Source organism: Clarias gariepinus, chromosome 16 (assembly GCF_024256425.1).
Source record: "Clarias gariepinus isolate MV-2021 ecotype Netherlands chromosome 16, CGAR_prim_01v2, whole genome shotgun sequence".
In the NCBI taxonomy this organism is placed as follows: Eukaryota; Metazoa; Chordata; class Actinopteri; order Siluriformes; family Clariidae; genus Clarias; species Clarias gariepinus.
The window spans coordinates 6,075,240-6,101,911 of NC_071115.1; the positions used below are offsets into that span (position 1 = coordinate 6,075,240).

Sequence of the window (26,672 nt, forward strand, 5' to 3'; positions counted from 1 at the left end):
TCCATTGACTTGCATGAATCTTTGCATTAAAAAAAACCCCACCAAGCATGGGGAGAACACACAAACTCCATGCACACAGAGACGGGAATCGAACCTGGCTGGGAATTGAACCTGGACCATGGAGGCGAAGGTGCTAACCACTAAGCCACCGTGCCGCCCACTCCTGTGTTAATATGGAAAATAAATGTGTAAATAAATAAATTATATTTTGTTATATTTGTTATTTAACAAGAAAAAAAGTGCATCTTTTCTGTAAAAAGATGTTTACTTTTCCGAAATCTTTAAGTATCACTTTCCAATCATGCTGGTTTTATTTCCTCATACGAACTTGAGATCAGTGATGAAAGCTCAAATGTGTGTTTCCCCTATTGTGTTTGAAGTGTTTTAGGCGATGGAGGTGATGGAGGAGGCGTCGGGCGCCCGCTTCTGTCCCACTAAAGCCCCGGGCAGCCTGATGAAGTGGAGGAAGAGGGTCAAGTCCGAGTACATGAGGCTCAGGCAGCTGAAGCGCTTCCGCAAGGCCGAGGAGGTGAAGGTGAGGATGAGTGCATGATGTGCAGCATACACACAGTCAGCCGCTCTTACTGTCGGGATCATTACTGAGAGTTTATGTCTCATCACTCTGCAACAGAGATCACGTCACGTCTGTCATTCAGACGTAGGTCACTTTAACGTTAATGTTCCTTACAGCTTCATTCGGGTATGTCATGCATATACCAGGGTTGTTCAAGACAAACCAGGACTTGTCATGAAATTTCTGGGTAATAAAGGTGTAAAAGACTTCAAGAACAGTACAGTGATGTGACTGTTATTAGCCAAAGTAAACCATTTAAATGGTGCAAACATTTTAAAGAAGGCCTTACGTCCGTGAATACCGAGGTGGCTCAGGGATCACTGCAGTCCTGATCCTTTAAAATCGAAGGAAAACTTATCGCCAACTTGTTGAAGAGACGCATCTCTCTGTGAGACGGACTCGCACATTAAAGGAACTGGGAGTTATTGCCACATCCACCGTCCAGTCCTGACCTCACTTCAAGCTTTTCTACATGTCAGGGTCATTAAAGGAGTTTCTGGGAGGCCGGGGTTTCAGGCGTGAAGCAAGTCTGATCATGGCTCCAGCGTACTGAGTAAATGTTCTACCTTGATGGTATCCAAGCACTAGTGACACACTGGATAGGGGATTAAATTGAGAAATAACGGTCAAAAAGTCCCGGTTTGACTTGAACACCCCTGTAAACTGCAGTATATCAAGTAACATATAATGCACAAGGCTGGCATGTTTCCAGACATTTCGCGATCCTTTGGCGTTGGAGTCACAAACAAGGCAGTATAGGGAAGGATTGTAAGGGAACATGTGCCAGTTAGGGTTGCCAGATCACAGTGACAAATCCTGCATAGGCCGTGATGGAAACCTGAGAGTAAAACTTGTGTTTATTTAATATGTATAATAATAATACCAATGTGCACGGAAAGCCGTTCAATCTGCCTTTTACAGCTAGCCGTTTTTAAAGCATCACTTACCTCAGTGTCGTGATCGGTAGGTCTATTATATGTAATACTGTTCTCTTTCATAACCTAATAATCTTCAATAACGCGACTGCAGACAGTTCAGCCAGCGTCAGATTTATGGAAAGCAGTGCATGTTGGGAAGGGGCTTTTGTGTAGAGGAGCTGTGTTTTCCCTGATCGTTGTCTTTGCTGTTATTTGTTCCTTATGAGTCATCGCTTGATTATTTAGTGTACAAGCTGCTTGACTTCGAGTTTTAAAATCAGATCATTGTGTGTGTGTGTGTGTGTGTGTGTTCCAGGCTCTGTTCCTGTCAAACAGGCGTAAGATCGAGGGAAAGATCGACCTGTTAAATGAGGAGTGGTCCAAGCTCAGGATCCAGACCATCCCTGTGTCCACACCGACCAGCTCGATCAGCAGCAGGAAGGTAAATCAAACGGGCAAGAAAATCCAGGGATTCAAGAAAGAAAAACTGATAATAGCTTTATTTTAACCACAACACCATCCACTATATCCGACATGCGAGTGCCAGTGTATCAAGAGCAAGTGTAATGCAAACCTTCTAAGCAATCAGATTGGAGAATTTATCCACTTTGTGCTTTGTGTGTGTTCATGTACCATCATATTTATCTATTGATGCTATTACGTATTATTATTATTATTTATTATAAGTTAAACCTAAATGAGAAACTTACTGAGAAAACTTTCAATGAAAATAAATTTAAGAGTCGATTAAGTCGACTGATCTATTTTAAGGCCAGTGAGAAACAGGGCGGTGATTAGTCTACTGTACTGGTGATGCTGGATGCTGAACAGACGAGAGGGGAAATGAGGTTGCTGCTGAGGTTGTTACATAAAAAGGACTGTTTTTAAACCGGATCTTTAGGCATTTTGCAAAAAGAAAAAACATTTTGTTAACGTTCTTAAATTTTATCTAAAGAAATGAGAGAGGGATCAAAACTTTTGCACTGTTCTGTAGAATTTGCGTAGCTAAGCAGTGTTGAAAGCGTACAAGGCGATGAAGAAACACAAAAATGGTGAAAAAATAAACATTTTATTAACAGTTAACGACATGGTAACTATAGACTACATGCCTAGTTCTGCTTAAATGCTTCTTCTGTATGAATTTTGGAATAAAATCGGCAAAAGCGAAGGTCCTTGCCTAAAAAAGCACAATTTCCATCACATACTGTACTGTAGATGTTTTGAGGAATCTATGATAAATGCGCTGTATAAATAGTAACGTAAACACTTGGTCCTGTAGTGGTGGTGTGAGGCAACGTCAGAGGTCACAGCATCCACCCATGTGGTTCCTCTCTCTGGACATCCCATAATATGCTCCAAAAACTTTTCATTCCCGTTAGTTATTGATAGAGTATACGTCTACTAATACTACTGCTACTAAGGGACTCCTCTGTGTGTGTCTGTGTGTGTGTGTGTGTGTGTGTGTGTGTGTGTGTGTGTGTGTGCGCGCTCCGTCTCCGCAGCAGTGTACGGTGGAGTTCGGCTTTCCATCGTTCCCCAGCCAGGCAGTTGCCATGAGACCCCTGACAACCGTTGCCGGGATACCATTCATGTACTCCTGGTCCCCCTTGCAGCAGAACTTCATGGTACTGAATGTGGCATGTGACACTACACACACACACACACATGTGCGTGCACACACACACACACACACAATGTTTACAGATGTAACCTGGTCAGTTAAAATGAGAGAGAAAGCGAGAGAGATGATTTTGTGTGTGTGTGTGTGTGTGTGTGTGTAGAGAGAGAAATGAGTCATTGGTCATTTGTAAAAATAGGTCAGAGGGAGTTTTTAAACACCCACACCTCACACACACATACACACATTAAAAACCTGCACGCACGCACACACACACACACAAACACACATTCACTGACGCAGATAAATCCCTTTATACACACATTCACATTCATAGTGTATTCTCTCTCACACACACACACACACACACACACACACAGAAAAAAACACTCGTTTCTAAGATCACACAAGCACTCACTTGCTGACGCACATAAATCTTTTTGCACTTTCATGGTACACACACACACACACACACACACACACACACACACACCACTGACTTCCAAGCTCACACAAAACAAACAATCACTGGTGCACATAAATCATTTTACACACAAATTTACATTCATGGTATGTTTGTGCACACACCCACCCACACACACACACACACACACACACACACACACACGTATAGTTGATTACCCCACATACTGTATAACATATTCATAGCCACTCCTCCACACTGCTTAACATGCGCACACACACACACACAAACATACACTCACATACACACAAACACAGAGAAAGCCAAACACTTACTTTTTTAATATCCAAACACACTTAAACACTCCAAACACCTGCACACATTACGGTACGAAACACACACACACACACACACACACACAGAAATTCTAAACACTCATCCTTTTGATAACTCTTTTAAACACACTCGCACACTTCAAACAGCCACACACTTAAAGGGGCAAAACACACACTTTAAGAAACACACACACACACACACACACACACACACACACGGATACACAAACACAAAAATCCAAACACTGACTCTTTTAATTGACTCTAACACACTTGAACACTCTAAACGCCTACACTCAAAAGGAACAAAACACACACACACACACACACACACACACACACACACACATGAGGATAAAGGATATTTTTAGTCCTATTATTTCAGTTTGATAGGCAGAAATATTGTATAACTCTGTCCTTCTCTCTCTCTTTCTCTCTCTCTCTCTCTTTTACACACACACACACACACACACACACACCTCTCAGGTGGAGGATGAGACATTTCTGCACAACATCCCTTATATGGGTGATGAGGTACTGGAGCAGGATGAAGCGTTCCTCGAGGAGCTCATAGATAACTATGATGGAGTCCATGGAGATAGAGGTTACACACACACACACACACACACACACACTTGTACCGTACATCTGGGCCCGTATTCACAAAGCTTCTTAGAATTCTCTGAGAGAGCTCCTATCTTAGCTTAAAAAGTCCTAGCTGGGAGTCCTAGACTAAAAGTGATTTAGGAAACTTTTAGGAAAGTACAAAAACCTTTATCTTAGTGAGGAGACGTGGTCGACCCCGTTGCTAGGGATGATGCAGCAATTCAAGGACTGTGATTGGTTGATTAAAATAATCTGTTAAAGTTTTAAAATTCATAGAATATCTGATACTAGACTAGATATACCACAATATATGAAGATATTGTAAAGAAAATGTGTTTTCTTTTGACGCAACCAATTCTTCTTTCTTATTTTGTCCTCTGCTACTCTTAAGCCTTTTAAAAGTCGTCCTCTCTACTCTTAACACTTTTTACCTTAGGGACTGTTTTTAGGTCTACGATCATTTTTATTTTTAATAAGATTTAGTCCTAAATTTAGGGGAAATTCTAAGAAAATGTCATAATTCTAAGAATTAGTCTTAGAATTTCATCACTGGGAGCAACTTTTAAGCTTAAGAAGCTTTGTGAATACGGGCCCTGTCATCTATTTCTATACTATTTAACTTTGTTTGGATCATTGTTGCTTGATATTGTGTGTGTGTGTGTGTGTGTGTGTGTGTGTGTGTGTGACCGCAGACAGAGGCTTCATAAACGACGAGATCTTTAAGGAGCTAGTGGAAGCGCTCAGTCAGTATTCAGATCAGGACGAGGAAGAGGAGGAGAGCACGGAAGAGGAAGAGGAGGAGGAGGAGGAGGATGAGCAAGGTCTGAGGAAGAGCGCAGAAGAGAGTTCGGCGGAGAACAAGGCCGGAGGTCTGGCCTTTAAGAGGAAGCGCAGGAGAGTCGCTGAGGGTGAGATAAGTGACTGATTGACAGCTGTGTGTGTGTGTGTGCTCTGAATGACCCTGTTCCCTGATGAATGAAGATAAAACTGTTTGTCTTTGCAGTCCTGGGTTATACTGACCACTGCTATACAGTAACACACACACACACACACACACAAGGGTGGTACGAGGAAGCAGAGGGCAGTTTCAAGGTTCTCCCTGGTGTGTCACATGTTTTGCTCATGTACATGAATTCCTCCTCTCGAAAACATCCTAAAAAGCGTGTGACAGTGTGTGCATGTTTCCATGACATCACACCCCGCCTCCCACCCGGCGTTCCCGGGATAGCACCCCACACCCACCATGATCCTGCCCGGGATATAAACCACTTACTGATAAGGAAGCCAAAGACTTTTCTTGCACTTTTGCCCCTGCAGGCACTGAGCTGTCTGTCAGTAAGAAAATCCCTCATGACAAGATCTTCACCGCCATCGCGTCCATGTTCCCTTACAAAGGCACGACGGAGGAGCTCAAGGAGAAGTACGTCCATTAAGTGTTTTTATTTATCTCCTTCCTGTTTCGGGTGCCGGATAAAAGAGAAGTAAGAGCCATGCTGTGTGTGTGTGTGTCCCGTGTGTCAGGTATAAGGACCTCCTGGAGCCGACGAGTGCGGTGAAGCTCCCTCCTCTCTGCACGCCCAACATGGACGGCCCCTTCGCCAAGTCCGTGCAGCGCGAGCAGAGCCTGCACTCCTTCCACACACTCTTCTGCCGCCGCTGCTTCAAATACGACTGCTTCCTGCACCGTGAGAAAACATGCATTTTATCGCTCACATACATTTTGTTCATACAGATCCTTTCACTTTCATTCTGAAATCTGATTGGTCAGAGGGAGTTGATTAAAGGTTTCTAACGCCAACTCGGATATTAGCTCCAGTTCACAGGATCGTTCTGATCAGTTCTGGGCCCGTATTCACAAAGCTTCTTAGAATTCTCTCAGAGAGCTCCTATCTTAGCCTAAAATGTCCTAGCTGGGAGTCCTAGACTAAAAGTGATTTAGGAAACTTCTCAGAGCAACTTTGAGTAAGGAAAGTACAAAACCCTTTATCTTAGTGAGGTGGGTTTGGGGGTGTGGTCGACCCCGTTGCTAGGGATGTTTCAGCAATTCAAGGGCTGTGATTGGTTGATAAAAAAAATAACCTCTGACCTCTGCACAGGTCTTGAAATACACTCTTTGTGAAAATAGAATACATGATATCATAATGTTTCTATAGACTAAATATATTAAAGTTAATTAAAAAATGTTGAAAATATGTCTACTTTAGAAGCAACCGATTTCCACACAGTAGTTACTATATTAAAGTTCTTACATTTATTTACCATACTGATTTTATTATTACTTTTATTATACCATTTCAGATTGATGGGAGAAAAATGGCTGACCTTTTACGAATTTACATGATTGCATGTTTTAAGTTGCACTTTTGGAGAACGATTGTAGCGAACAATCTAAGAGAGATGTAAGGAAGTAAAACAATAGGAAAACCAAATGGGACAGAAAAGCAGTGTTTTCGTTTATCTTTATGTCCAGTATTTGGAGAATATTTCTTCTTTCCACCATTTGGTCCTCTGCTATAGAAACTCTTAAGCCTCATAAAAGTCCTCCCCTCTACTCTTAACAATTTTTACCTTAGGAGCTGTTTTTAGGGCTAAGATGTTTGGTGAATCATTTTTATCTTAACTAGAATTTCGTCACTAGGAGCAACTTTTAGGCTTAAGAAGCTTTGTGAATACGGGCCCTGGTTTCTATAGTAACTGCAGATTGACTGGGACTTTTGTAGCATACACACAACATCAAAGTAAAAGTATGTATTAAAAGTCATTTTTAAGAACATTATCATCAATTATGATAATTTATGTAATGTTAATATTTTTGTATCAGATGGTTTACTTGTGTCTCAGGGAGTTTATTTGTGTTTTAGGGGTTTTATATGTTTATCAGGTAGTTTATTTGTGTATGTGGAAAGGTTAGTTGTGTATCAGGGCATTTATGTGTGTCTTAGGGAGTTTATTTGTGTATCAGGGAGTTTATTTGTGTCTTAAAAAGTTTATTTTTGTCTTTAGTAGTTTATATGTTTATCTGGGAGTTTATTTATGTCTCAGGGGGTTTACTTGTGTATCAGGGAGTTATTTGTGTATTAGAGAGTTTGTTGATGTCTTAAAGAGTTTATTTGTTTATCAGGGAGTTTATTTGTGTCTTAGAAAGTTTATTTATGTCTCAAGAAGTGAATATGTTTATCTGGGAGTTTATTTGTGTCTCAGAGAGTTTATTTGTGTATTAGGGGGCTTATTTATGTCTTAGGGAGTTTATTTGTTTATCAGGGAGTTTATTTGTGTCTTAGAAAGAATATTTATGTCTCTAGAAGTTTATATCTTTATCTGGGAGTTTGTTTGTGTATTAGGAGGTTTATTTGTGTATTAGAGAGTTTACATGTGTCTCGGGAAGTTTATATGTTTATCTGGGAGTTTATATGTGTATCAGGAATGTGGTTAGGTTTGTATCATGAAGTTTATCTATATATCCGGGAGTTTGTGTGTCAGGAAGTCTATTTTACATATAATTACATATGATTATTTGTGTATCAGTGAGTAGATTTGTTCATTAGAAAGTTGAGTTGTGTATCTGGGAGTTTATTTGTGAATGACATTATCTCATTATTATTTTACATTATTTAAGTTTTTCTATCTGTGTATCACATGCTGTATGTTTGTGCATCAAAGAGATTTACTTTTACAGTTTTTTTTACAGCGTAAACACATGATTGCTATATTAAAAAGATGATAATCACGTTTAAGTTAGTCGTTTTACTCAAAACCTAATCTATGCCTGTACATCATTTGTGAAGATGTGCATTTGTGTGTGTGTGTGTGTGTGTGTATACACAGCATTCCACGCCTCCCCTAACGTCTATAAGAGGAAGACTAAAGAGATCCGGATGGAGACAGAGCCCTGTGGATTAGACTGCTTCCTGCTACAGGTTAAAACCAATCAGCATTCAACAACCTTCAAACCCAGACTCCGCCCACACTATCAGTGACCGGTCTCTCTCTCCATCTCTTTCTCTCTCTCTCTCTCTCTCTCTCTCTCCCTCTGAATGTATGTAGAAAGGAGCGAAGGAGTTTGCAGATCAGTACATGCTGAGGTCACGGCGGTCTCGTCGCCGCCGCCGCCAGCCCCGCCCCTCCAGCTCAACAGGCCCCGCCCCCTCAGGTTCAGCTGAGGAGAGAAAAGATGGAGAAAGTGACCATGAGACAACAAGTTCCTCTGGTACACACACACACACACAACGCGAAAGCTTGGCAAATATTAAAAAGCAGCATCTGTCTAGACACATGAAAACATCTGGAATGTCTGCAGAACAGAAGAAACATAGCAAAACATAACACAGCTGCATTTTTTTTTTCCTACACTAGGAGTGAAATAATTTCACTTTCCCTTTTATTTATAATGGAAAGATAAACAGAACACGGATTTCATGAACCATGTAATGACAAATCTTATGTTGACAGAAACTTTAAAGAACACCAGCAGGTAAAAACCACAACTGGCATCTGGGTACTAGTCTGTGTGTGTGTGTGTGTGTGTGTGTGTGTGTGTTAGAGGGTAACTCTCGGTGTCCCACCCCCACTAAACTGAGGCAGGGTGAGGATCTGATGGAGGAAGGCGAGTCTCCTCTGCAGTGGAGCGGCGCAGACGAGTCGCTCTTTAGGGTTCTGCACGGCACGTACTACAACAACTTCTGCTCTATCGCTCGCCTCCTCGGTACCAAGACCTGCAAACAGGTACACACACACACACATGTGCACACACACACAATCAGAATATAGAGAAACAGGTTATTGGTACTTAATACATTACTGGAGTAGGATTGTCAGTGTGTTGCAGTAGAGATGTGTCTTGTGTCAATATTGGGTTTTCTTATGGAAATTTTTTCTAACCTTCGGTACTGTAGGTTTTGTCCAGTTTTTCTAACGTTAAGTGTTTGGGAGAATTTTTCTCCAACCTTATTATTAGTTTACTTTAAACTTGAATTCATTTCGTTAGTTAATTTATATATTGGAATTTTCTTAGTTGTCGTTTAATAAAACAACGACTACGTTTCTAGTTATTGTTTTTGAATTTTATTTAAACCTAGATTTTCTCCAACCTTGTTTTTCTTTTTTCTTTTTTTTTCCTCTGACTATAGGTTTTCTTTGAGAACTTTTGTTTGGAAATTTTTTTCCAACTTTACGAATACATCCAGGGTCTGTTCCTCCCTCACACCACTATTCCTAAAATAATCTCTGGATGCTTAATGAAGATAAATCACTTAATTGATTTGCTTTCGTTTGGGAATTTTCCCCAACCCCAGTTTTTTTTTCCCAGTTTCATTAAGGATCTCTTTGTTATAATAGTTAATAGTTTCTATTAATAAGGTTCTGTATGGCAATTTTGTCCGACCTTAACTTTTGTTTTGGGAATTCTCTCTACTGGGGTCCGTTCTTCGTACGTCGCTAACTCAGTTAGCTGGATTTGATTGTTGTGGATTTGTCCTGATCTTGGATTGTTTCGTTCTTCGATGCGCTTCTTGCATTTGCTGTCATAGCAACATATCCGTAAGCTTGAACCTGCTCGGAAGCAGGTTTATTTCATGTAAACAGGATAATCACTATCAAATATTATATTAGAACATAAATTCATAAGTTTATTATTATCAAATATGATATTACTATTATAATAAACCCTAGGCACGAGACAGCCGTCAAGACCATTAATACAAATTCTTGTATAATGTTTATTTTGTAACACATTTATTTTCTAGGGGTTTGTCATGAATATGCAAATAAATATTTATATATAATAAAAATAAATATTTTTTATAACGAAAAATTGAATGAAACTAATTTTATTATAAAATAAACAATATAAAAGTATACATGTTGTATTTGAAAAAATATTCATATTTCAATTTTTTCATGTACAACATATTATTTTTATATCGTCAACCAATCGGAGGGCTTGTGATCCGTGTTTCTGTCGATTCATATCGCCTTTTAAACCAACGCACGAACGCGCAATAATCCTAGACAACTCAATCCAGCTATACTTATCATCAACAACAGGTGTGGCTCGAAGAACCGACTTAGCCAGATCGTAATTAGCACGATGATCTTGTCTCAGATGTGTCAAGCGACGTACGAAGAACGTACCCCTGTTTAGAAGGTTTTGTTTGTTTTTTTTTTGTTTCTTTAATATTTTTTACTTTTTGGGTGTGGCATTCCATTCAGGATGTATTTTGAAAATTGTGGATGGACGCAAGCTTCATCCTGACCAGTAGGAGGAAGTTAATGCAGATGAATTAGCCTTTTTTTGATGGGTTTGTTTACTCTCTAACACTACCTAGCTTTTGTCCTTTATGTGCAATGAACTTTTGGGATGAACCCCCCAGTGTACCCTTTAAGCTTACAGAAGATGAATCAATGGACGACTTCGCTTTTTTGGGGGGATTTCACCCAAATATTCGCTACGTTTTCTTTGGGAACGTTTATCACTCTCATTCAGGTGTCTGTTTTGTGCGTTTTCTCAGGTGTACGATTTTGCTGTGAAAGAGATGCTGATTCATCGAGTTCCTCTGGAAGATGGCGGCATCTCACCCCAAAAGAAGAAAAGAAAACACCGGTACAGCAGAGCACTAATCTCATTCAACAGATATGATTTTTTTTATTATTATCATTGATCTTTGTTGTCTGGAGACCACTCTAAAGATGCCACAACTCTTTTTTTTTTTTTGTTTCGTTTTTTAAGGATCCAGCATCAAATCCGAATCAAACTATTTAAAGAACTCATCAGAAAACCATGTTTTTACCGATTGTAGCTGTTTTTTATTTATTTATTTATTTGGGGTGTATCTCTTGAGCGTAATGTTGTTATGTATTTAATGCGTCACTGTTCATGTTAAAGCTGAAAGCCGATGGTACAGTGCAGGTACTGTAAATACAGTCTGTATAGGACAATTAATATATTTGCAATGTGTTATATAAATGTCACAACAAATCATGATCAAGTCTCTTTGTTATTCAGGTTATGGGCCAAGATCCAGTTAAAAAAAGGTGAGCTCTTCCTGCTTAAGCTGGCAAATTAGTCCTGTCCTGATAAACATTACGGATTTATTGATTTTGTTGTTGGTTTTTTTTGTTCCTTTTTAGATAATTCATCCAATCAAGTGTACAACTACCAGCCATGTGACCACCCAGAGCATCCGTGCGACAGCTCGTGTCCGTGTGTGATGACCCAGAACTTCTGCGAGAAATTCTGCCAGTGTGATCAAGAGTGTGAGTAAATAAGCAACCGAGGGATCGAGTTAAACCGGGACTTCCTAGTGAAATTCCTAGTGAATGCAGGCGAAAAAAACAGTTGAAGCTAAACCGTTAGCCGCATTTAAATGCTGCAAATGTTTTAAGAAATCTGTACATCCGTGAATGACGATCCTGGCCGAGGTGGCTCAGAGCCCAGCGGGTAAACATTCGCCTGAATGTTTAAGCTCTTGTAGGAGTTCCTGGGAGGCCAGTGTTATTTATAGACATGAAGTGGGTGGTCTGGCATACTGAGAAATCTTTCTTCTTCGATGGTGTCCAAGCACTAGTGAAACTCTCAGATAAGTGCATAAGTGTAGCTGGGGATTATGTAGAGAAATAAAGGGAGAGCAACCAAAAGTCCCGGTTTGACCTGAACGCCCCTTGCGCGGTTTTTGTTTCTTATTCTGATATTAACACTTTTCATGGCGCAGAATCCGTCCTCTACACAAACAGCACGTGGTGTGGAGCTCAGATGAACGCACATTTGTTTGCACTTACACACAACATAACACATTCCACTCTGCTTATGTCACACAAGGACACTGGGATTTTTTTTTTTTTTACTTTTAGCTGAAATCAGAAGCGTTTACACGATCAGAGCAACACTCATTAACCACATTCCTACAGCAGGAAGAGAAAGACAAATATAGAAAGATAAGGAAGGGTTTGTCGCTCAGATCTACTTTACATCAATAACACTGTGTCCTTAAGAGCGTATTTTAGGATTAACTCGGTTGCCTGAGAATTTCTCTATTCATTGCAACAGAACAGATGAAGGTTTAGGGGTGTTCAGTGATGTGATTATGTGATCTGAGTGCTGCGCTGGATGTGTTCTTCACCACCAGGGGGCAGATATGCAGAGACGGGTGTATGGAAGTATATTAGTGCCAAAATTCCTCAAAGCAAAATAGCAGGTTGAATTACATGAACTGAAAAAAACGTGTTGCAATAAAAATGTTTGAATTTTTCTGCATTGCAATTTGATCTGAATTGAAAAAAATCCTTAGAGCATTTATAATGTTTAAAATTTTTGCCACTGCAATTTATTATGGTTGTATATTTCAAGTAAAAATGTAATCCAAGCATTTAAAATTCAATGCAAAAATATTCAAGTTACTAAATTGCAGTTCAAAAATATTTTCAAGTGTTAAAAATACAATCCTCATTATTTTTCAATCTTACAAATTCAGCTTGACAAAATTCAGGTTGCAAAAACTCAGGTAATAAAATTCAGGTAATAAAATTAAAGTCGCTAAAATTCAGGTCTTCACATCTGGGATATCACAGCCGATTGCTGCTGTCCGTGCCGCAGTGTACTTTAAAGTGTGCTTCCTGCTCCCTGTGCAGTCTACTTCTCAGAAACTACTTACCGATCGGAACGCAGGGTTAACTAACAGGCTGGGTTGCCAGTTGCACAATAAACGGTGTAATGTGTTAAAATTACTCCTCTTTTTTCTCCGTAAACGCTATATTCAAAGCAGAGCCAGCGCTCTTTCATTCACACGCGCGAGCGATGGGTTTCCCGCCCCTGAGCTCGGTAATGTTACAGTCTGTGGGAAAATTCAGTACAGCAGCAGAAACAAATTTAGGAAGCAGTCAAACAGCATGAGTTCAGCGAGTGACACCAGAGTAACTGCAGAAGTCTGACTCTGTGCAAATAAACTGACAGGGACAATTCAAGACAAAGAATAAAGATAGATAGATAGATAGATAGATAGATAGATAGATAGATAGATACTTTATTGATCCCGAAGGAAATCCCAGATATCCAACAGCAATAGAGACAGTAACAGTAAGACAGGTTATAGACTCCACACTGTATATCTTACAGTCAGTATACAGTCAGTACACACAGGGTGATGTGAGAACTGACCAGAGTTACTTGTGCAATGATGAACAAAAACTAGATATAATAAATATAAATTACAATAAAAAATAGAAATGGGGTTAATTGCAGTGCAGCCATTGATGTACAATGTTATTTGTGACATAGTCACAGTGTGATAGGTATTAATGAGGCGCCGTATACGGCTTAAATCAAACTTCACTCATACATATGCACACACATATGAAACACTTGCATACACACATATGAAACACATATATACTACTAACTGTTCAAATAACTACATGAAGACTTATGACTTCATACTAAATATTAAACTGAAACTGAAATGTTGTAATTGCGTTGCATAAAATAATGTATATATATTATATTTTAATCAGACTGACATTAAACCGTACTGCACACTTTACGTTTTTCTTAATTACAAAGTTTTTGTGTTTACCTTTATTTATAAGCAATATAAATTTAACAAAGTGTAAACAGCATGTATGTTGTTGCTGCTGCTGAGGAAATTAATCCCCTCTCGTTGCTGAATGTGACTGAACATTACCGAGCTCAGGGGCGGGAAACCCATCGCTCTCGCAAGTAAATGAAAAAGCGCTGGCTTTGCTTTGAATATAGCGTTTACGGCAGTGAGGTCATTTTAACACATTACACCCTTTATTGTGCAACTGGCAACCCAGCCTGTTAGTTAATCCTGCGTTCCGATCGGTAAGTAGTTTCTGAGAAGTAGACTCCACAGGGAGCAGGACACCTGAATTTTTGCAACCTGAATTTTGTTGACCTGAATTTTATTACCTGAGTTTTTGCAACCTGAATTTTGTCAAGCTGAATTTGTAAGATTGAAAAATAATGTGGATTGTATTTTTAACACTTGAAAATATTTTTGAACTGCAATTTAGTAACTTGAATATTTTTGCATTGAATTTTAAATGCTTGGATTACATTTTCACTTGAAGTATACAACCACAATAAATTGCAGTGGCAAAAATTTCAAACATTGTACCTGTAAATGCTCTAAGGATTTTTTTCAATTCAGATCAAATTGCAATGCAGAAAAATTCAAAATTTTTTTTGCAACACGTTTTTTTCAGTTCATGTAATTTAACCTGCTATTTTGCTTTGAGGAATTTTGGCACTATTATACTTCCATACGGGTGGATAGGCAACACTGCTGTGATGAGAATAAAAACAAGTGATAAGACAGTTGAAATAATCCACACTGTAACTACTGTAACAAAAAAAAATATTTATTTATTTATTTAAAGGTGTACAAGTGTGAAGTTACTCAGTCGTAAGCCGTCTTAGCATTAGCCACACTGTAAACCCGAATAAGTTGGCCAAACTGTGCCATAATGATGTTTTCAGTTTTAAGTAAATGGAACTATCTGTTTTTGAGTTTGTTGTACTCATTTATATTAATCATTCTTTATTTGCATTAATAAGTAGCCCAAGTCATACTATTTAATATTAATTGTAATTTTTTTTTAGTTGTTGCAAATCAAAGTAATCGTTGGTCTTTCGCCTGCTCCCGGCAGTGGGTCGCCACAATGGACAATCCGGTCCGCACACAAGCCTGGCACAGGTTTTACACCAGATGCCCTTCATGAAGCAGCCCTAATAGGAATTCAGGATTTATATTCAAACTCCGAAAACCGGAGTCGTAAACCTGACAATTTCAAAAATTAAACAATTTATGCTATCAAAGTAGTCGGTTCAAATTAAAGATTGATATTTGCCACTTACAAGAAATCTTGCCTTCTAACCTCCTAAACTTTAGGTAGCAAAAAGTGCAGCTTACGTTTTCTCCCGTGCGCGTCTAAACACATTCTATTCATAACTCTAGAGAGCACCAAACTGTCGACGATCAGATGACATAAATCAAATACATCAACTTTAGGGTCCCCAAATTTGTAAAGATTATACTTAAAGCATCATGCAATGACAGACCAATCCACCATCTTTGTTTACCAATTTAATGGTAAATTTATCAATTTACCATTATTGTTTTTAATACCTCAAAACAGTTCAACGTGGGCAGTTTACATGTGCATTGATGATGTCAGACACAAAATCGCTAAGCTGAAAGATTGTAAGTTGGTAGAAGTTTAAGGAGACAGTTACTGTGGCTTAAAATATCAAAGTTCTTCCGCTAACTTGAAAAGTGTCATTTCTATAAACTCATAAATACCAAAAAGTTCTAAATACTCATCATGGTCTATTAATTAGAACTAATTGTAATAATTTAAGTTAACAGTACTCAATATGTTTAATTTGAGCATTGGGGTTTACAGTGTATCTTTAGACGTTCTTTAGATCTCTTAGTATTCATTTATGCATTTGTGAAAAGCATTCGAGAGTAATTTGTAATGTTCAGTAGAGGGTTGTGGATTAATATTTTGCTTTTTCTCAAGCTTCTGCAATGTTGCCCTCACCTCCAGGGTTGGGGGTTCGAATCTCACGTCCGGTCTATGTATGTAAGCCTGCATCGTTTTTCTCAGGGTACTCTGTTTTTCTCTCACAGTCGAAAGACATGAGATATAGGCTGACTGGCATTTCCAAATTGCCCGTAGTGTTTGATTCAGAGGGCGATTCAAATGTTCCCTCGGATAGACTCCAGGCCCACAGGGAACCTCGAAGGGATAAACAGTACAGAAATAGGATGATTCGTCGAATGGACACTTAGTTGCTGCATAAATGCAAAGTTATTAACCAGAACCTGCATGCATAAAACTCTAAACAATGGTTGGACCCGATCAGAACGTTCATTCCATGTGATTATAAGTTAACGTGTCTCAGTAATCAGGTTTTTCATTTCCACATGCAGGCCAGAACCGTTTCCCAGGGTGCCGCTGTAAGACACAGTGCAACACCAAGCAGTGTCCGTGTTACCTGGCCGTGCGCGAGTGCGACCCCGACCTCTGCTTGACCTGCGGAGCCTCAGACCACTGGGAGAGCAAACAGGTTTCCTGCAAGAACTGCAGCATCCAGAGAGGACTCAAAAAGGTACTAATGTAGTCACATCAGCAAGTTTATTTAAGCAAATCCATGATAGTTTGTAACAAAATACACACAAAAAAAGGCAAGGTCCCAAGGAAATGGGAAAAGCCAGGAAACAACACGACTTTTTCCAATAGACAAAAAAAAAGAATAGCAAGGTAATCAATGGCTAAACTCAGATTAGGTGCTCACATTAGGTAACAGACCAAAACACATGACAGTTTAAGCAAAGCTCATATGTCATGGACCAAAAGCAAATCACGACAGCGTCTTGTACAGCAATGCTACAAGTTTGCACGCTAGTGATGAGTCGTTCATGACCGATTCGTTCTTTTTGAACGAGTCTTTAACGTGACTCAGAAGAACGAGTAGTCTCGGAGAGTGATTCGTTCATTTTTTACTGGTCGTGCATGCACAAAGCATCGCAAAACAGGAAACAGAAATGAGTAGTTACCGCTGAGTCTTTCAGTCCAAATCATTCGTTCTTTTGTCACGTGAATCCCATAGACGCAATGAAGTGCAATAGATTCAAAAGAACGAACGATTCCAAAAGATATGATGGTGAGCTGCTCATTCTGTTTATAATAATATGTCCGGAGCTGCATTATAATATTTTCATTACTGGAACTATAACCAAAATTTTTGTATGTAGACATGTTGGGGGTCTGTTTATTGAAAATTTTACATTTTATTTTATTTCCGATCAAAAGAACGAAATGAACTAAATGACTCGAATGACTCGAAAAAAGAATTCGTTCATTTTGAACTTCCCATCACTAGCGCACTATAAAGCACACAGTATTGGTAAATACTGTAAATACAGTAAACTGTAACCCAGTACAGTGGGACCTCAGCATTCGAACAGTTTGGTTTGGTTTTTAAAGCAGCCGGGACCAAGAGAAATCATAAATGAAGGTTATATGAGGTTAAATATCTATTTACTTTATCTATTTAATAATTTACTTCATTTACATGTCTTTCCTAAATGTTTTGATTGTTTTTATATGCAAAAATATAATGATAGTGTTGGAAATTGGAAATATTGGTAATATTTTCGGGTGGCTGGAACGGATCATCTGCATTTACATTATTTCCTATAGGAAAATGTGTTTCGCAATATGAAATTTCGCCTTAAGTACTCGCCTCCGGAACAGATTACATTTGTATGTCGATGTAGCGCTGTATTAGAAATGCGATATCTTTAAGATTGCTTAAATGAATATGAATGAATGATTAATACAGTATCAGACTGTCTTTTAGCATGTATGTCACTCCAGTGTGAACTCTTTTAAGAGTTTAACAGGTTCAGGGTTTAACTCCTGACCTCTGACCTGTTTAGCACCTGCTCCTGGCTCCATCAGATGTAGCAGGATGGGGAACTTTCATCAAGGAGCCGGTTCAGAAAAACGAGTTCATTTCAGAGTACTGCGGAGAGGCAAGTGCAACGCGGATTCCAGTATACACACTCACTCACACACACACACTCAGACATGTGTGGATACAAGTGCACGCTCAAGTCTCACGCTCACTGTAGTCTTCTGCATCTGACCTAAAATAGGACAAGTTTTTATATCTTTATTATTAGTTTTAGTGTCATTTGGTTTTTTTGATTTTTGGTTTGATGATTTCTTTATTTAATTCAAATACTTGACATTTCTGGTGGGTGAAAATCACAGACGAGCTTAGCTGGACCACTAACGCCCCCACGATAGTGGGGAAAAGCTCAGCAGCACCTCTTCTACATGAGGACTCTCAAGAGACCCCCAGAAACTGTGGGTGAACGTTTGGGACAGTGCCATCGAGGATATAATAGCATTTTGTATGAATTCATATTATGCTTCTTGCAACCAGGCCGACTGGAAAGCGCTACAGAGAGTTGTGAGAATATTATAGCACATCATAGGGACTAAACTATGAGATCTGGACTCCATCTACTGTATATAGTACGTTCCATATGGCGAGGAGACGCAGGAACATCACACCACAGACTTCCAGGAAGACAAACAGCTCGTTACTGTTACTTAAATCACCTCACCATCACTGTGCAACAATTAATGTGCATGCTTTAGTACTTTTATACATAGTTTAATCTTTTTACAATTATAGTAACTACACTTTTGTAATTAAATGGAGAATATCAGGTACTTTTTAATTAAACTCGGTGTGCAGGAGCTGACTGAAGCACAAGTTTTGAATCTTATCTCGTTCTACTCCATTCTGTTCAATTTATTCTTAATACTTTTATTGATTACATGTGCCATGCATTCTGGGGTGAGTCATTTCGTAGTTTCCTTTAACAACGATAATACCAATGACTTGACATTACTTTCATGCTATCTTGATTGGAATAATTGTACCGGTCTTTTCAGGTTCATATTGAAGACGATTTCATAATGTCTGTAAACAGTGCAGAGTCTTATTGCAGTTTAAACCCTGTTGTTGCATCTTCCCAAATGATTTTATTCGATTTAGGTTGAAAAGGAATTATTTGTTGATTGTTTTTTCATACAGTATGTCCTGAATTGGTTATGTTTCCCAATCTGTTTTTCTCTCTCCTGTATGTTCAGCTTATTTCCCAGGATGAAGCAGACAGAAGAGGCAGAATCTACGACAAGTACATGTCCAGCTTCCTGTTCAACCTGAACAATGGTGCATACTTTATCTGTTGTGTTTTCTACTCCTGCTTGCTTTATTTGACACATTTATACCTCCATGTGGAAAAGGCTTACCATATACTTTCTGCATGTGTGTTTGACCTGGACAGACTTTGTGGTGGACGCAACACGAAAAGGGAACAAGATCCGCTTCGCCAACCACTCGGTCAATCCCAACTGCTACGCAAAAGGCAAGTTCAGCTTCACAACTTAGGACTGGTGTCCTGATTGTTCAGTTTTTTTAGATGGTAACTTTGACTCTTAACTTTGATCTGACTAATGGATTTCTTTGCAGTTGTCATGGTGAACGGTGACCACCGCATCGGGATCTTTGCCAAACGGGCCATTCAGCAGGGAGAGGAGCTGTTTTTCGACTACAGGTATTCTGTAGTGTTGATTAGGCTTCAGGAAAACTCAAATCGACATGATTTCACCGTCTGTCCCATGTTTGGTTTTGTATTCATTATTTATTCATTGTACTTACTAAAGTGTTCGGTTCTTAATCCAAACACACCCAAGCCAGCGCGTGAAGCTAAGAGAAGAGGTTGTTGTGTCCTCTGAAGCAGATTTGAACTGGATCTCAGCGTTGTAATTTATTGTCATTAATATTTACATTCTAAAAAGAAAAGTTGATGCATTTTAGTGTTGTTTTCTTCCAATTAAACTAAACTACACAATTGTATATTTATCTGTGTGTGTGTTTGGTGGCTTGGGAAAACCATTTATATTATACACATAAGTTCTATAAATTCTGTAAACATTTTTGTAAACACACACACTGATCGGCCATAACATTATTACCCAGCGAATAACACTGATTATGAATTATATAGCAGTAAACTGGTGACAGGATCATGGGCACCCAAGACTCACCCACTCTGCAGGGACCAACATCCAGCTTGTCTGGTCCGACCCCATAGAAAAGCGAATGTTGGACAAATCGCCAAAAAGTCATAATAGAAAGGCACCAGAACACCCAACGCAGTGTTCACCGCAGCCTGGTGTGCAAAGGACCCAACCCAAGTCCAAAGCACGGAGACTCCAAAACCCACAGCACCCAAAGCATCCTCTACCAACATCCTGGTGCCAAACACAACATCACAGGTCTTGTGGAGTCCTGAACCCAGAGCTGCCCAGGTGACACATAAGGCGGATCTACACAGTACTTAGCGTAATGTTTTGCGTTGTATTGGATGATTGGTGTATTTTTATGAAAACTACAGGTTTTCCTGAATTGTCTGATTTGTTGCTAACCAAAAAATATCTTAGACACCAGCAAAGAGGTGTACATCATAGTCAGGAAATATGGGTTTCCAATATTCCAGTGGGTTTTCCCAGACCACAACACATGCACATTATTTTGTTATGTTTTTGTGCTACTATGTAATATACATGCTAGTTTTATGTGCAAAAATAACTACGGCCTGACAAGAGAAATAGCATTGCTTTGTGAAGGGATTTTAAGGCTGCTTCACAACTGAACACTGCTGGTAGTTTACAATTAAAAATAGAATTTTATTTTGGTGCAACATTTAAAGGACACTTTAGAGCTAAAAACTGTAGTTTAACATACATTCATTTCCAGTAAGTGGTATGTCCTTGTCGCAGTGATTCTAGAGTCTATTCTGGGAACACTAAGCTCGCTGCTGCCCTAGATAGGATGTTCATTGCAGCCAAAAGCTACGTAATAACAAAATATATATTTTTTAAAAACTTGTTATAAAATACATTCTCAAACAAAACATCACTAAAGTTTGAGAAGATTTTTTCCTTATGGCTGCATCTAACCCAGTTCTTATTTATAGTCTGATAATTATTAATTTCTGATCATCATGTTCTGTTTGATTTAAATGCATTTGCATTATAACTATCATAAATTTAGTGGGTGGGGCAGGGTGGTAGTGCTGATTTTAATGAACATGAACACAAGAAAACCAAAGTATGAACTGGACTATGAACAGAAAAAATTAACAGGCTACTCCACAGGAATAAAGCAGAGATTTAAAAAATCTTTCTCTGTTAAATCAGATGCAAGAAAAAGGCAGCAAATAACAATAGAGCATAAATAATAGAACCAATCCAAAAAATAACCTGAAACACTTAGGAAGCATAAAAGTGCTTTACAGTTTGAATTCTGGAAGAGGATAACAAAATTCCTCCAAATACAAAAAGGGTCCAAAGAGCCCTGACATACCCACCCCATCAAAAAGCACTACTCCAGGGCACAAAAGAGGTCCAGGACACACCTTCTAAATCTTGGTTTGATTCCTCCAACAGTGAGGCTGTGACATGGCTTGGGGGATGGGTAAGGACTTGGCATGGGGACTGTGGCAAAATGGCATACGCGCATTGGCAGATACTTGACACGGACATGGGGCCAGAGCTTGGCATTGGTAAGGGGTCTGGGATTACCACGATGGCATAGTGGGGTCTGGGCCAAAGCTTTAAACTTTGCTTTGTCTGCCCAAGAGAAAAGCTTTGTGCAAGCACAACATCCTTAAGGCCAGGCAGCAGTGCCAGCATGGCGTCCCTGAAGCTGGCCATTGGCACCAGCATGAAATCAACGCTGGAGTGTGATACAAGCATAACATCAGGGATGCTGGAGCGCAGTGCAAGCACAGCATTGGAGAGCAGAGCAAGTGTGACATTCTGGAAACTTGGTGGTGCCAACATATCACTTTTGAAGCTGGGGTGTGCTGCAGGCATGATGTTCTGGAAACCTGGTGGGGGTCAAGTATAATGCTCTCAAAGGTGGGGATTGCTGCAGGAACCATGTTCTCGGAATGTGGAGGCAAAGCAAGCACAACACCCTTAAAGCCAGGTGGTTCAAGAAGCACACTGTTCAACCCCGTTGGTGAATACAGCAGTACATCCTGGGCACCAGAGGCCACTGCTGGGCTGGGCTGAGACAAGGCTTACGTGAAGATGGTATAAAAAGAACTGGACAAACCCTCTGTGACATCACCCACAGGTTTTCTGAAGAGCGGTTTTTAGAGCTGAAATATGGGTGATCTGGTCGTTGCCATCTTGGCAGGAGCTGTTTAATGCATAAATGGGCGAAATGAAAAGAGGCTTTTTGTTGTTTTGAACCTGGTATGTAACTTAGTTATCACCCACGAGCTTGCAAGCTTAGCTTTATCTTAGCTTAAATGATATGGTGGATAACCATAATTTGTAATGCAAATGATTGGGAGGATTGAACTCTCATCCATACCCTACATGTCATCCATATCCAACATCCAAATTCCACCATAACAATTCTAGTTAGATGGTTAGTTAAAGTGATGCTTAGCAGACCCATAACAGTTTGACACCTGCATTGCAACTGTTAGACAAATCAGCCACCTCCTAATTATACATACGTTTAAGGTTGCCTCTTGGTGAAGCATGGCAAAGTTCTGGCAGAGTAGGACATGCATCATGAAAGCATGGTAGAATTCAGGTACAGCATGGCATGATCTGAGCAGAGCATGGGAGGTCTCCCTGTTACCCTCTATCTGGACTTGGGCCAGCTGAATGGCAATTTAGTGCCCTTTGCTCCTGTAATGTTCACATTACATAGTCTGCTGAGTTGGGATTGCAGCTTGGTAACTGTCCTGCTGGACATCTCTCTACCTAGGGTCATCAGACCCCTTTTGATGTGTGGAAGCAACTTAACCCTGGACACCATTGTGCTCTTTGCCACCAGTCTCACATGCGCCATGTGAAGAGCCACTCTCAGCCTCACTTGTGCACTCTGACTGGAAAGACTTATGGCGAATCATGAGTCAAGGCCCCGCCCACTTGGGCTTCTTTCACTCGCACTTGGTGACTGCCAGCCAAATTTGATTGCCTCACAAAGCTGAAAATCATGCACTCAATTGTCCACAGCTGTCCCACCTGCTACAGCAAAGGTTAGGTCTTGCATTCTGTCATGAATTGATTTGAACACAATGTAAGAATAAAAGTCCCAAAACACAAAGTGTCCAAAGCAGATGCTAACACCCGTGATAATGGCTTTCTATATTCTGTTAATTAAGCAAGCATTAAAATCTGGTAATACGATATAAATGTAATAGATGTTTTATTCACACACTTACAGAGTAGCATGCCAGGGGTCATTGTGAGCTTTGTGAATTTTTGAAAAGTTAAACGTAAGCTCAGGATGTGAGCGACCATGCTAAGTTCCGCCGACATTGTAGTCAGGACCAGCATGAATAACGGGAGCCCTGCCTCAGACCTATGTGCGTATGTGCTGGTGCCATGTTCTGGGCAAGCTGTTGCTCTTGTTGAATTTGAAGGTAAGCTGATGTTTTTTGACAAATATCAAACCATCTGTGGAAGCAGCCTCCTTTTTGAACAGAAGCAGTTTCTTTTACTGAGTGGTGTCCAAGTTCGGCTAAGCACAGGATCTAACTTGCCTTTGTATTATTATTCATTTTTAAAGCTTGTATTGGATTGAAACCCTGAATCTCATTGATATTCACTTATAGTACATCACTGGATCCCTCGTAGGTACAGTCAAGCCGACGCTCTCAAATACGTGGGCATTGAGAGGGAGATTGACATGGTCTGATTTTCCCACCTGCCGCCTTTCCTGCCCACAATGCACCTCTGCACAATCAGGACCATGGTTCCAAAACGGTTGCCGGGATACATCCTTGGTTACAGGAAAGGACTCATAACATTACGATAAATGGTATGATAACAGAATTGCTTATCACTAAATAAAAGAAAAAGTCATAAAACTTTCCGTATTTAAACATGAGATTAATAGAATTGTCTGAACTAGCATGTTTGTTGGTCTGTTAAATAAACAGGATGCTAATGTTCTTATTAGAAGTCAGTCTAACAGGTCAATGATTTGCAAAAAAAATTTGAAGGAAAATCTTTAAAATATTGTATACAAAGAGGTTTAACTAGCTTTCACGCTAATTAGTTGTGCATTTACATTCCCAGCATGACCTGACAGAAAGCACAGGAATGCTAAGCTAATGAAGCCTTCAGCTATAAGTTACAGATAGCTGAATGTGCTAAATTTGATGTTTCTGTTACGCTTGCAGCATTGTAGGTTAGTACAGAAAATATTAGTGTATGCCATTGTACTAATATAAATGGCGCACATTCTATTCAGAACATTAGCTAGTCATGAATGGTATCACCTGCTACAGAGCTAGCATATGGACGATTAGCAGTGTGTCATGTGGGAGGATTTCTACTCGCATTCACGCTACAGCAACGACGGGGGTGAGTTATCATCCTAAAAAAAAAATAAATAAATAAATAAAAATCACCTTAGATAGCAGTTTCATTTCCGTTAGTCTTTTTTATTTTTTTTTCCTGACAAGACAGCGTCGAATGCTGCCAGTTTGGCTAATATGGAGCGCTCTTCATTTCAGTTAACCGTTTCACGTTGTAATAAACTCTGTACACAAACTTATAAATACCAGTTTTATCATACTTATATATATACTCAACATAACGTATCGTTGGAAACTAGGAGACATGTTTATCGTTGCCGGAAACTTCACATCTGCAATAATGTTATCGTTAGCTATAATGCAGTGCACTGTAACGTTAGCTTCGTAGTCTAATCTGCAAAGTTTTGCCGTTTTCCACCTTGACGTTAAAGCTGTATTTTTTTTTATTTTTATTTTTTTTAAAGATGTGTTTCTATAACACGGCCATTTACTGTCAGCTACCCTGATCTGTTTTTAACCAGAATGCCTAGCTATTCCAGAGCTAAGTTGGCTAAGTTAAGCACACATACAGTATATACTTATTTCTCATTTGTAAACTAGCAACAGTGGCAGGTACAGCATTACAGCGTCAGGGTTGCCAGGTCTCGGAAAAAAGCCCTGCTTCTAGCCCAGCTACATCATTTTATTATTTTTTTAAATGCACAAAATACCTGAAAACAGACCCAACCAGATATTTATGATTTTTTTTTGTAATATGCCTTTTTAAGTGGCGTGGTACATTGCATAATCATCTCCATAATCGCCTGTTATTTGCATTACTATACAATGTACAGCAGAAATGCTTCTGTATTGTACATTATAGACATGTCTGCACTTACATTTTGTTTGCAATTGCCTATGTTTGGAAATTTGATTTCATTATAATTATAAGGTTTATACCAGGAAGGGGGGAAAAAACCCTTAAAAACAAAAAATATTAGTGTATGCCATTGTACTAATATAAATGGCTCACATTCTTCTCAGAACATTAGCTGGTCATGAATGGTATCACCTGCTACAAAGCTAGCATACGGACGATTAGCAGTGTATAAAACTCAGAGAGGCCGACAGGGTGAATGTGCATTTTCAGCAAACGATGATAGAGGAAAGAAACAATCGACATTTGTATTTGTATTAGTTTTTCTTTTAAAGAGCAAATGAGTTCTATAGTTTTTCATCCCTTTTTTTTACGTTTTAAATAATGAGCTAAACCAAACGAAACCCACCTGCTAATATGTTATATAATGCTATAATTTGTGTAATGTTCAAGAAAGCATGCTTTTTTTTTAAAGGAAAAAAAAAAACACAAAGCGTAATCCATTATATTAATTTCAGAATGAGTTCAATCCTATAAACCAGACGTACTCTTCAGTGCATAATATGATATTTCACTTTTACGTTTAGCTCCAATTTTACAGAAACTTTCCCTTCTTAAATCTCCCACTATGGAAACTTCATGCACTGATCTACTATGAGGTTCTAACACATACCCTAAGGTACTGATTTATTTTATGCAACATGAAGAACTACTCGTATTTCTGTACAGTGTGTGAGTTTTTCATTTTACAGAGAAATGATCAATGTGCATACAGTACATCATTCCAATTAATTTAGTTATCAAATGTGTACAAAGGTTCATATTATGAAAGAAATATACTTTGAATGGGAACAATTTGTAATTTAGAGAGTGCTTCAGATATGTGTATTGCTGTTGGGTTTAAATCTAAATTTTTTTTATTTTAATTTTTTTTTTGTATTTTTAAATCCTATACCCCTAGAAACCATAGACAACACTATAGGGAAAAACCCAGCTCATCAGCATCAATGTAATGTTTGAATTCTGATTCTTTACAGTCCCTTAACCTTAACTACATCCCTCTTTAATCGGGAAGTTTGCCTGCATTACGTGATTCTGTGATACTGTACACGAAGCAGGATCCATGCACAAAGTAACTGGGCACCCATAGTTTTATGATAAAATATATGCACCCACGTCTTACATTTTTGAGCAAGCCTTAGCTATTTATTCGTTCACCTCGTCCTTAATTTGTCGCACACTCTGAGGAAGGTTATATTCACCCCCTTCCGCTTGTATGACCTCACAGATACAGGAGTACAAATATGATGTGGAAATATGATGGATAATGTTGAATGGACAACCCAAACGCAATGTTGCAAATCAAATCTCAAAACAACAAAATGTT

General features: G+C 39.1%; 1 protein-coding gene across 4 annotated transcripts; it reads left to right on the forward strand.

Annotated features, from left to right (window-relative positions):
• Nucleotides 1-265: 265 nt before the first annotated feature.
• On the forward strand, nt 266-24,510 carry ezh1 (enhancer of zeste 1 polycomb repressive complex 2 subunit). Of its 4 annotated transcripts, none has more exons than XM_053514665.1 (19): nt 266-535; nt 1,808-1,933; nt 2,994-3,116; nt 4,355-4,472; nt 5,167-5,382; nt 5,792-5,894; nt 5,996-6,159; nt 8,300-8,391; nt 8,519-8,681; nt 9,015-9,196; nt 10,981-11,072; nt 11,475-11,503; nt 11,600-11,725; nt 16,423-16,601; nt 17,935-18,030; nt 19,163-19,244; nt 19,360-19,440; nt 19,545-19,629; nt 23,744-24,510. In XM_053514665.1, the coding sequence occupies exons 1-19, from the start codon at nt 392-394 to the stop codon at nt 23,802-23,804; spliced, it is 2,262 nt and encodes a 753-aa protein (XP_053370640.1). In that variant the 5' UTR covers nt 266-391; the 3' UTR covers nt 23,805-24,510. The 4 variants fall into 4 exon arrangements, with proteins under 4 accessions (XP_053370640.1, XP_053370641.1, XP_053370638.1 ...); XM_053514666.1 differs by having other exon boundaries at nt 2,997-3,116; XM_053514663.1 differs by lacking the exon at nt 23,744-24,510 and having other exon boundaries at nt 19,545-20,056.
• The last annotated feature ends 2,162 nt before the right edge of the window (nt 24,511-26,672 follow it).

Excerpts from the sequence above, each read along its gene's own strand:
- ezh1 (XM_053514663.1), top strand. The coding sequence starts at position 392 with ATGGAGGTGATGGAGGAGGCGTCGGGCGCCCGCTTCTGTCCCACTAAA. Across the intron at positions 5,895-5,995 it reads ACGGAGGAGCTCAAGGAGAA|GTATAAGGACCTCCTGGAGC; the intron begins GTACGTCCATTA and ends CCCGTGTGTCAG. Across the intron at positions 6,160-8,299 it reads ATACGACTGCTTCCTGCACC|CATTCCACGCCTCCCCTAAC; the intron begins GTGAGAAAACAT and ends GTGTATACACAG.